This window comes from Saimiri boliviensis, chromosome 5 (assembly GCF_048565385.1).
Source record: "Saimiri boliviensis isolate mSaiBol1 chromosome 5, mSaiBol1.pri, whole genome shotgun sequence".
NCBI classification, from domain to species: domain Eukaryota; kingdom Metazoa; phylum Chordata; class Mammalia; order Primates; family Cebidae; genus Saimiri; species Saimiri boliviensis.
In genome coordinates this window covers 105,328,630-105,338,900 of record NC_133453.1, presented here as the reverse complement: position 1 = coordinate 105,338,900, position 10,271 = coordinate 105,328,630, and the positions used below count along the sequence as shown (strand labels likewise).

Below are 10,271 nucleotides of genomic sequence, written 5' to 3'. Positions count from 1 at the left end.
TCCGGCCTCTGGCTGTTAGGCTCACGCCCAGCAAGGAGAGCGCGTGCGCATAAGCAGGGTTTGTGATTAGGGACCCACCCGAGGAGCGCTCCCTAGTGGGGCACCGGCGCGGACCAGAAAATTGCAGGCTTTCTTGTGCCAGGCATTACTGAGCGCCCAGTGTATGCCTGGCATTGGGTTAGGTGCTGCCACCTAAGTGAGCACGACCAATATAGTCTATCAGGGAGGCCCTGACCGCCTAGCCCTGGCCCCAGCGGTCCGTCATGCCACCCCCGACACCTAGCACGCCGCCCAGCACACCGCGGGCGCCCAATAACTGCTGTGCTCGGGTGACGGTGCGGGGGGCGGCTCAGTACCCGCCTAGCGGCTGTGGAGGCCCCGTGCTGGCGCTGCCGGGAGAGGGTGGCGGGCGCCGCTGCGGGCGGACGCGGGCGCGGCGCGGCGGGGCGGGGCGGGGCGGATGGCGGCGCAGGGCGCAGGGCCGGGGCCAGGGTCGGCGGCGCAGCCCGGGCTGGAGGCGGCCCGGCAGAAGCTGGCGCTGCGGCGGAAGAAGGTGCTGAGCGCCGAGGAGATGGAGCTTTACGAACTGGCGCAGGCGGCGGGCAGCGCCATCGACCCCGATGTGTTCAAGTGAGCGGGGCGGGTGGGGGTCGCAGGCTCACCCATCGCCCCGACCTCTGCTGTCGGGGTCCACCGGGCCCGCTGGTCGGGAGGAAGCCCCCGTCGTTGTCGGGTCTTCAGGGAGGTGGCCGCCCCGGGCAGGGAGGGCTCACCGGCCCCGCGTCTGTCCCCGCCAGGATCCTGGTGGACCTACTGAAGCTGAACGTGGCCCCCCTCGCCGTCTTCCAGATGCTCAAGCCCATGTGTGCCGGGCAGAGGCTGGCGAGCGAGCCCCAAGACGCTGCAGCCGTGTCTCTGCCCACGTCCAGCGTGCCTGAGACCCGAGGTCAGAGCCGGGTCCGCTGTCCCTGCACCAGTGGCGGAGGTGCCGGGCGGGGAGGGGGCAGGCGCGGCACAGCAACGGTGTGGCCCTGAGTGGCCAGGCCTGTGTGTGGGGTCTTGGCCCGGCACCTGCAGGGCCCATCCTTGGGCTCTGCCTCGGGCCTCGCTGCTAGCCTTAGCAGGCACATCCCGGTCAGGTGAGCACAGAATACATGCCCCAGGGTGGTCCAGGCGGGCTAGGGCTCTTCCTCTCGGCCCCCTCCCCACCTCTTCACTCAGGCCTTCATCCTACAAAGTCGGGAATCAAGACAATTTGGGGCTGAGCGCTGTGGCTCCCGCCCATAATCCCAGCACTTTTGGAGGCTACAACTGGAGGATCGTTAGAGGCCATGAGTTTGAGAGCAGTCTGGGTGACAGGGTGAGATCGTATCTCTAAATATGCTTTTTAAGAGACACTCTCAGTCCCTGTTCTGCGGTATTAAAGCCTCCAGGAAGTGCCCAAGGAGCAGGGCAGGCAGAGGTCTTCCTGCCACCCCCTGCCTGTACCCCTCCTGGGCCCAGTTCCTGTGCAGGGACTTGGGCAGCCTGGCCAGCTTCCCTCTGAGGATTGCAGGAAGGGAGTCAGACACAGAACTCCCAGGGTGCAGAGGCCTGCAGGGCCTCCTCCCTCTCCAGCGTGGTGCCTGGGCTGAGCAGATGCTGGGGCTCAAAGTGTCGTGGTGGAACCTCAGCCCCTGCTCATCGCTGCTGCATGCTGCTCCTGCTTCCGACAGCTCTCTGAAATTCAGCAGAACCTACCAGGCCAATGGAAGGAGGCCCAGAGCTGGCGCCCTGTCTGGAAGCACGAGGACACCCGCACAGGCATTCTGCGAAGGGGTGGAGAGCAGGCTGCCTTCATGGGGGTGTGCCCCAGGGCCTGGGCTCCCAGGCCTCCTGCCCGGGGAGGCCCCGGGCACCTGCGTGCTGGCTTCCTCACTGACCCGCGCTCTGTCTGCTCTCTTTGTGTCTCTCTCTGACCTCCAGAGGCCTCCTTTCTCTCTGCCAGGAACAGTAGCCCCCCTGGGAGGCCCTCCTTTTCCTCCGGCCTGCAGCCTGCGGCCTCTCCGGTTCTGCTCCACAGCCTGGCTGCCACACACTCGCCTCTCTCTCCAGGCCCCCCGGGTTCCCTCCGCCTCTCTTGCTGCCTGTTCTCTCCTTTTGCAGGTTTCGTTTATTGGCTTATCTTGGGGGGTTGGTGCTCTCCCTTGTTTCCATGGAAACTGCCTGGGCCCAAGAGGCAGCTTTGAGCTGCAAGGGCAGGACCAGGCAGGACACCGCTGCCCTGCCGCTAAGCAACGGGGTTTATTAGTGACACGGTGTGGCAGTCTCTAGACCCCACAGTCGGGCTGGCATCCGGGGATGGGGAGGATGCCCCCAGAAGCTGGCGTTCAGAGCCCTGCCATGTGGGCTTAGTAAATGCACGCCCCTTCTGTTCCAGCAGAACTACGTGTGCAGCCATGACAGGTTCCAGCCCATGTCCGGGCCTCCACTTCCACCCCTGCCGAATGGGGGCCCTGCTCTGCTGGGGCACAAGGGGCAGGAGTTTGGGGAGCCAGGCCATGCCTTCACTTGCTGGGGTGAAGGTGGGAAGCTTAACGGCTCCCGCCCTGACGCCTGCCCTTAAGGGCTTGTAAGTGATTCTGGCAGGTGTTCTGGTCCTGAGCCACAGGAGAAGAAACAGCAGAGCCACGCATGGCCACTCAGAAGTCTGCCTGCCGTACGTGCGAGTGCCCAACAGCAAAACCTCCTGCCTTGTTCCATTTCAGCACAATCTCACATCTCTCCTTCCAGCCACCGCTTGAGGCACGCGGCAGCTCCCCATTTGCAGAGGAGGAAACTGAGGCTCAGAGAGGGGGAGCTCTATGCCAGGAGGGAGGGGACGCTGGCCTCTTTCTCGAAGCAGACATGGGGGGTCCCAGGGATGCTCTCACCTGCAGGCAGGTGTTTGTGGTGAGGATGGGGGGTTGGTCATTGACAGGCAGGATGGTGACAGTGAAGGCCACAGGATGGCTCTGGCAGTCCATCTCGGAGGCATTCGCCATCAGGATGAAACTGTCAGTGTCTCGCTCCCATCGTGCACGTAGCGGATGAGCTGCTCTTCCACCTAGGGGCAGGCCCAGGGCTGGCGGTCAGGCCCCAGCAGCACCCTCCGTGTCCTGCCTTTGGGGGCAGGAGGAGACTGACTCTTTCAGGGCCTCCGTTTCCACTGTGGAAATGAGGAGAACAAGCTCCAGCTCCCGGAGGAGTTGTGAGGAAGAAAGCAGATGCAGTGTGGAAAGCAGAGGTGCTTCCGACATGCGACTCCCGACTCCTCTGTGTAAACCCCAGATGGGAGTCCCGGGGCTCCCTTCACTGGCGCCCGGAGCTGGCTGCAGCCCTGGGCCTCTCACAGCTGCACCCCTCTCCAGGAGAAGGCGCTGAGGGTCCCGGCTTGAGGTCCGTCCTCCTTCTGCAGGGCCCCGCAGGCTAAGGCCAGGAGAGCAGGTACAGGACCCTTTCAGGGATTTGCCTGAAAATCCCTGGTTGGCTCAGAGATCTCTACACCCCTCTGGGGGCTGGGCTGCGAGCCTACAACATGGGGAGACCCCTGAGAACAGCACGTGGGATGTCTGCTCCTGGGGAGCTGTGGGTCCTGAGGGTGAAGCTTCCACTCAAACCAGGGTGACACAGCCCCACCCCCAACCTGCTGAGGACTTACTGTGTGACTCTGAACAGGCTCCTCTCTCTGAGCCCGGGGCTTTCCCCAGGATCCATGGGGGTCTGATGCAGCTCAGGGGTTTCTGCAGTAAGTTGTGGGAAAGGAGGCAGCCACGCTGACATACCCAAATCGTTAGGCCGCGGGAGATCGAAGCAAGAGTGATGGCTGGAGGCCTGGCTAATGCCAGGGCTGGCACAGCGGTGGGCCCTTCCACAGGCTGGGAGCCAGCCTGGGCGTGGGGAGGAGGTGAGCGAGGGGCAGGAATGCTTGACAGGACAAGCTCTGTCCCCGCGGAGCCCACCCCTGCCACCAGGCCACCTTGATGGCAGCCCTACAGCCATCACCCTACATCAGAGACAATCATGGCTTCATCGGCAACCCCGGCTTTTGGGGGGTGCTTTATTGAAGGGGGTTTGCTTAGGCTGTGAGAAAGCTGGGGGGGGTGTTGGAGAGGGAGAGAAAGGTGGTGGGTGGGAGGTGGGGAGACAGGAACAAACATCTGATGTCCTCAGGGAGCTGTCTGTCCCTGCAGATGTCTCTCTCTCCCCTGCTGGGGTCGGATCCACTGGTGGGTGGCTGCCCACTGGCCTGATGTGGGGAAGCTCGCTGCTGTTGCGGTGAGTGAGAACACCACAGCGTGTGGACCCAAAGAGTGATGTGAGACAGACCTGCTTTTCTCTGAGCCTCAGTTTCCTCATCTGTAAGATGGGAATGCTGGACAGGTGTGGTGGCTCACACCTGTGATCCCAGGCTTGGAAGGCCAAGGCAGGAGGACTGCTTGAGCCCAGGGGTTCGAGACCAGCCTGGACAACATAGTGAGACCTCGTCTCTAAAAAATGTAATTACTCTGCTGTGGAGGTGCACACCTGAAGTCCCAGCTACTCAGGAGGCTGAGGTGGGAAGATCGCTTGACCCTCAGAGGTTGAGGCTGCAGTGAGCCGAGATTGCTCCAGCCCTGGGGGACATGGAAAGACCTCATCTCAAAAATAAGAAAAGACCAAGTTTCGGGGGGGGACTGTTTCCTGACCTGCAGGGCTGCTGTGTGCTGCAGGACTGACAACATGGTTAGTGGCATGCTGGGGTGTCCCTGGAGGAAAGAGCTGGCCTCTCCTGTTTGGAGTTATGGACCCTCCTGAGAAGCGGAGAGAGCTGGGATCCCTTGCCCCGTGGAGAGCTAAGGACAAAACTGTTCATACAAAGTCAGTTCATTCAAACACTTCTCATACAAACTCAGGAGGAAGAGTCATACGGTAAATTTGAAACCTGGCCTAAGCCCGCAGCTGGAGGAAGAGTCTGAGCTCTGGAAGCCTCTATAGAACTGACAGCTGGGGCGGAGGGCCCCTTGGAGGCAAGAGGAGAGCTGGATGGGGTGGGAGTCGGGGCGAGGCAGTGAAGGAGCAGAGAGACCAGGGAGGGACCAGGCCCCAGGCCAGACCCACAGCCTCTTGTTCATTTGCTCCTGGCCTTGAATAGAACAGAGCTCAGTGTGGCACCCGTCCCCGTCCTGTGCTCACTTCCTTTCCCACAAGTGCCACTGGCCCAGGTCTTCAAGGTAGGGGACTTGGAGACGGAGGCAGTAACCATGCTGGGCTCCTGGTCTCCGCCACCTCGGCCAGATCTGTGAGAGTGGCCGTGTGCACATGTGTGTGCCCTCGTCTGTGTGTGCCAGTAAGTGTGGATGTCAGGGCTATTTCCAACTCCCCCAGCAGCCCAGGAGGAGCCCCCAGCCCTGCTTTGAGGGTGCTCCCAGACTGCTTGGGGGGCTAGGCTTGGGCCACTGTGAGTGTGATGACAGATGCGGTTCCAGCTCCTTCTGAGCTGTGTGGGAGGCCCCCGCAGAGAGCCAAGTGTGGAAGGAGACTGGATTTGAGCCGATGCTGGAAGGACAGGCAGAGAAGGAAGGAGGTGACCTTCCAGTCGGAGGGTCAGAGTGAGAGCAGGGCAGGCAGGGATGGTGACTCCCACACCTCTTCCCTGGCCTGGCATTGCTGACTTTGAAAGGCAGAGTGTGAGGGGTCGAAGTGGGACCCAGGTGGGTGTACCTGGCAGGGAGGGCTTGTGTGTTACCTCGGGGGGGGGGGGAACTCAGAACTGATGGGCGTGTCTTAGCGCGCAGGGCCAAAGGGGCACCAGGTACAAGAAATTGAAGCAGGGTAGATCCTGCTGCCTCTGAGGATGGCTTGGGGGGACCGGCCATGCTCGGGACAGGCACTGAGCCTTGTGTGCACCTTGCGTGCTACCCCAGGCCTCTGGAGCAGGGCAGGGCCCCGGAGCCAGGGTCCTTGGCCCAGCCTACCCAGACTCGAGAAAACTGTTCCAGAGCCAAGTGTAACTGAGCCTCCCTCCCTACGCCCGCCTGCCAAGGCAGGACAAGAAGGGCCTTTTAGTGCTGCCTGCCTGGGAGCCCGGGGTGGGCCGCAGCAGGTGGGCCTGGCGGCTGGCGATGACGGTGGGAGGGGAGTGGGGTGTGTGTGGCGCTCACGGAGGAAGTGTACAGGGTGCACATTGTCAGGGCTGAGAAGGGATTTGAGAATGGCTCTCAGTTGAAGCCCAAGGAGGTGGGAGCATTGGAATCCCTCCTTGGCTGGAGGCTGGGCCTGGATGAGCTGACCGCCCCAGTCACCCTGGCTGCTCCCTTCCCATCTCCCTGGAGGCCCAGCCCTTCCCTCAGGCCCTGAAATCTTAGGGGATCTGGTCCCTGCAGACAGGAACAGGGAGCCTGGGCATCCAGCACTGATTCACCCCGGGGGGTCCTCCGTTGACTCACTTCCCTCCCAGGAACCCCGTGATGCCCTCTCTGAGAGCTGGCTGCTCCATCTGAAGGGGAGAAGGGTGTGGCCTGGGCCCCGGTGAAGGAGGCTCAGGCCCTTCCTCGCTCCACGTTGCTCTTGGGAATGGTCCCGAAGAGGAAGCTGAGGCACTGAATCACGCATGGGAGGTGATGACGGGGGCGCCCTGAGGCTGCAGTTCTCACGGCATGACTGGAGCTGCCTTGGCTGAAGGAAGAACGTGGGGTTTCTGGCATCGGGACAGAGAGGGGATGTATCCCTGCACCTCTCTGAAAGCAGACTTCCATTCAGCCTCGGCTGGGTCAGGCATCCGTGCCAGGACGAGGAGGTGTGGCAGGGGTGGTCCAGGGCTATCTGTAGGACAAGCCCTGCTGGGGAACAGGGTGTCTGAGGGGCACCAGCTCTGCTTCTAGGAGGCTGAGTGGGTGGGGAGTGGAGGGGTCCTGCCTGTCACCAACAGGAGCAGGGAGAGAAGGGCAGAAGGAGAGGGGAGTGGCAGATAGACAGATGGGTCCACAGGGGAGCAAGCGGAGGGAGAAGGGGCAGAGCTGGGGAGCAGCTGGAGGGGTGTGTGGGGCTCCTCACAGGGAGGGCAGGGTGGCACCTTCCTTGTTTCCCACCTTGCAGCACTGCCCGTTCCTGGCCCAGGGCATCTGAGGCTGCAGGACCCACTTCCCACTGTCACTGGGTCCCTTTGGGCTCCAACATGGCCACCTCAAACTTGTCTGGCAAATGAAGTCCGGCCAGCATTGGGGTGGCTTCACTGGGTGTCTCGGACACTCCAGATGGGCAAAGCCACGCCCTAGTCCATCCATGCCTGGGTTGCCTGCCCTTGCCCCCAACTGGACAGCCTTGGCTAGCTAGAAACCCCATAACCTGAGATAGCGGGGTCCGTGTCCACCCCAGGGTAGATCCCCAGCAATCCCAGCCTGTGGTGGGAGAAGCGCAGCCTGCTTGACTCCCAATCTGGGGCCACTTCTGGCTCCTCCTGTCCTTTTCCCCTCCCTGAGGAACCCCACTAGTTCCGCCAGGCTGGGTCGGGGTCTCAGGCCCCTAACTCACCTGCGGATGCAAGTCTGGCCATCATAGGTAGGGTCCAAGCCAGGGCCAGGGCAGGGGCTGGAGGCGGGGCACAGCCCGGACTGCACCCCAGTGGGATGCAGAGAGGTGAGGGGACTTCAAGGTTTGACGGCCAAGTAGGACAGCTGGGGTTGGAACCCAGATCTCTGTGGTTTCAAGAGAAACCAAAACCCCACGTGGACCAGACACCATCACATCTCAAAAGTCCCCTCACCTCTCTGCAGCAGTTTCCTCATTTGTGAAATTGGGTTGATGAGGATTAAATGCTTTAATGTACCTCCAGTGCCTAGCCCAGGGCCTGGCATACAGTAGGTGCTCAATAAATGCTTATTCTTTCTCCTCTGTCTCTGTCATCCTGCACATCCCTGTGATTTGTGGTTTACATACAGCTTTACACATATCACCTCCCTTGTGGCAAAGCTTGAACCTTCCCCTCCAGAGGCTGCTGCATACAGTAGGTGTGCAATAAATGCCTGCTGTGGTTGACTAAGAAACCAGTTGCTGCTGTTCTGTGTGGACCTGGGAAAACCTAGCGCTTCCATACGGGTACCCTGGGAGGCCTGGGATGGAGGCTGTGCCAGGCTGGCCTCAGTGGCGATGAAGCCATTGATTCCACAACTTGTCCCTTGTTTTTCCTTCTTCTCAAGTCACCAGGACACCTGGTCCTCGTTAGGGGCTAATTACTGGCCAGCTGTGGGCCTGGGGCTGGGGGGCTGTTGGAAGACTGTGTTTGGAGGAAAAGAGCTTTCTTTTCAGGAATTAAAAAAGAAGGGAGAAGGTTTGTGCTCTATGAATCAAAAATTTGGGTGAACATCTCTGCCGGCCCCATCTCCCCCACTTTCCCCTCCCCATCTACCCTGTTCTCCACCTACACAGATGTCTGCAGAGCCTCCGGAGAGTGCGCTTCTGCCCACAGCTGAGATTCAAGTCTGGATTAGCTGGGAGCCTCCCCCTGCCCTGTTGCTGGCTGGGCAGAGAAACACAGGCCTGGAAGTAATGGCAACCAGCAGGGCGGCAATAATCTGGCTCCAGCATCTCTACTGGGGCTTCCCAGTTTACCAAACATTCACGTGGTCTCTTGACAACTTTGGGAAGTGTGCATGTCGGGAGACAGCGTCCCTGCTTCCAGATGAGAAAAAAGAAAAACACGGGCGATTTAGATGATGTGCAATGATTCTATGTTTCTGTTGCTTAGGCTGGAACGTGGTGGCAGCCATGGCTCACTGCAGCCTTGACCTCCCAGGCTCAAGCGATTCTCCCACTAAAGCCTCCTGAGCAGCTGGGACCACAGGCACGTGCCATGACATCCAGCTAATTTTTTTCTCATAAATAGAAACAGGACCTCACTATATTGCCCAGACTGGTCTGTAATTCCTGAGCTCAAGCTATCCTTCCTCCTCAGCCTCCCAAAGTGCTGAGATTACAGGCATGAAGCACTCTACCCAGCCCAAATGTTTCTTGAACACCTGATCTCAGGTGATCTGCCCACCTCGGCCTCCAAAAGTGCTGGGATTACAGGCGTGGGCCACTGTTCACCACCCCATCTGTTTCTTTTATAGTGAAAATAACATTTTGTGAAAAGTACTGTGTGTTCTTTACAGGTTTAAGATTACATTATTAAATGCTGAGATCTCAGTTTTTAATATTATTGCAAATCTGGCTCTTTTTTTTGAGATGGAGTCTCTCTCTGTCTCCCAGGCTGGAGTGCAGTGACGCAATTTTGGCTCACTGCAACCTCCACCTCCGAGGTTCAAGCGATTCTCCTGCCTCAGCCCCCCGAGTAGCTGGGACTACAGGCATGTGCCACCATACCTGACGAATGTTTTGTATTTTTAGTAGAGATAGGGTTTCATCGTGTTAGCCAGGATGGTCTTGATCTTCTGACCTCATCATGTGCCCACCTTAGCCTCCCAAAGTGTTGGGATTACAGGCATGAGCCACTGCGACCAGCCTATGTATTTTTTTTTTCATATTTTCAGAAATCTCTTTGTTTCTCTCTATATATAAAGCATTGTTGCTTGGTGTTCTCTCTGATAATTCCAATGTCTGTGTCTGCAGAGTCTATCTGTTGTTTCTGCTGGGTCTCAGAGTGTATTGTTTCCTTGCAGTGTTCAGGAGTTTTTTAAACTGGAGATCTCATTTTCTTTTCTTTCTTTCTTTTTTCTTTTTCTTTTTTTTTTTTAGAGATGAGGGTCTCTCCCTATATTGCCCAGGCTGGTCTCGAACTCCTGGCCTCAAGTGCCAGGATTCCAGGCATGAGCTACTACTCCCAGCCGAGATGTTACTTTTCCTTGGAACTTAATCAACACAAAATCCTGAGGCCTGGTGGGTTGTGTTCCCCTGGGGCAGATTCTCAATCAGGCACACTTCTGGCCCCAAGGACACATTTCAACATCCTGAGACATTTCTGGGTGTCACATCTGTGTATGCACACACATGTATGTCCCTGCACACTCTACGGGCACCTCGGGGATAGAGACCAGGGATGCTGCTCACATCCTGCAAGGAGACTGACCTGCCAGCGTCACCAGGGCAGGTTCCAGGCAGGGTCTGCCTGTGGCTCTGCCAGCCACCTAGACTCTGCCACCCGGGGCCACTCTACCTTCTCCCCTCTTGGTCTCCAGGGCCACACTGTAGCCTGATTTCAAGCTGTAACTTGGAGGACCTATTTTTCTTCACCTTGCATGGAACCCCAAAGCTGAGAGGCAGTGGTTCCAGAGGTG

The 10,271-nt window shown here is 59.1% G+C and overlaps 1 protein-coding gene across 4 annotated transcripts; it reads left to right on the top strand.

Moving 5' to 3' along the window:
* The first annotated feature begins 82 nt into the window (after positions 1-82).
* On the top strand, positions 83-8,908 carry LOC120368084 (mitotic-spindle organizing protein 2B). 4 transcript variants are annotated; one of them, XR_012517781.1, is made up of 4 exons: positions 83-630; positions 798-946; positions 1,966-3,465; positions 4,212-5,068. XR_012517781.1 is itself a non-coding variant. In XM_074399764.1 (3 exons), exons 1-3 carry the CDS (start codon positions 461-463, stop codon positions 2,226-2,228), a joined length of 582 nt encoding a protein of 193 aa, XP_074255865.1. In that variant the 5' UTR covers positions 83-460; the 3' UTR covers positions 2,229-4,885. The 4 variants fall into 4 exon arrangements, 3 of the variants coding, with proteins under 3 accessions (XP_074255865.1, XP_074255866.1, XP_039335890.2); XM_074399764.1 differs by having other exon boundaries at positions 1,966-4,885; XM_074399765.1 differs by lacking the exons at positions 1,966-3,465; positions 4,212-5,068 and adding an exon at positions 8,744-8,908 and having other exon boundaries at positions 422-630.
* Positions 8,909-10,271: the final 1,363 nt, after the last annotated feature.

Coding starts and splice junctions, on each gene's coding strand:
- LOC120368084 (XM_074399764.1), top strand. CDS start 461: ATGGCGGCGCAGGGCGCAGGGCCGGGGCCAGGGTCGGCGGCGCAGCCC. Junction 631..797: donor ATCGACCCCGATGTGTTCAA/GTGAGCGGGGCG, acceptor TGTCCCCGCCAG/GATCCTGGTGGACCTACTGA. Junction 947..1,965: donor CAGCGTGCCTGAGACCCGAG/GTCAGAGCCGGG, acceptor TCTGACCTCCAG/AGGCCTCCTTTCTCTCTGCC.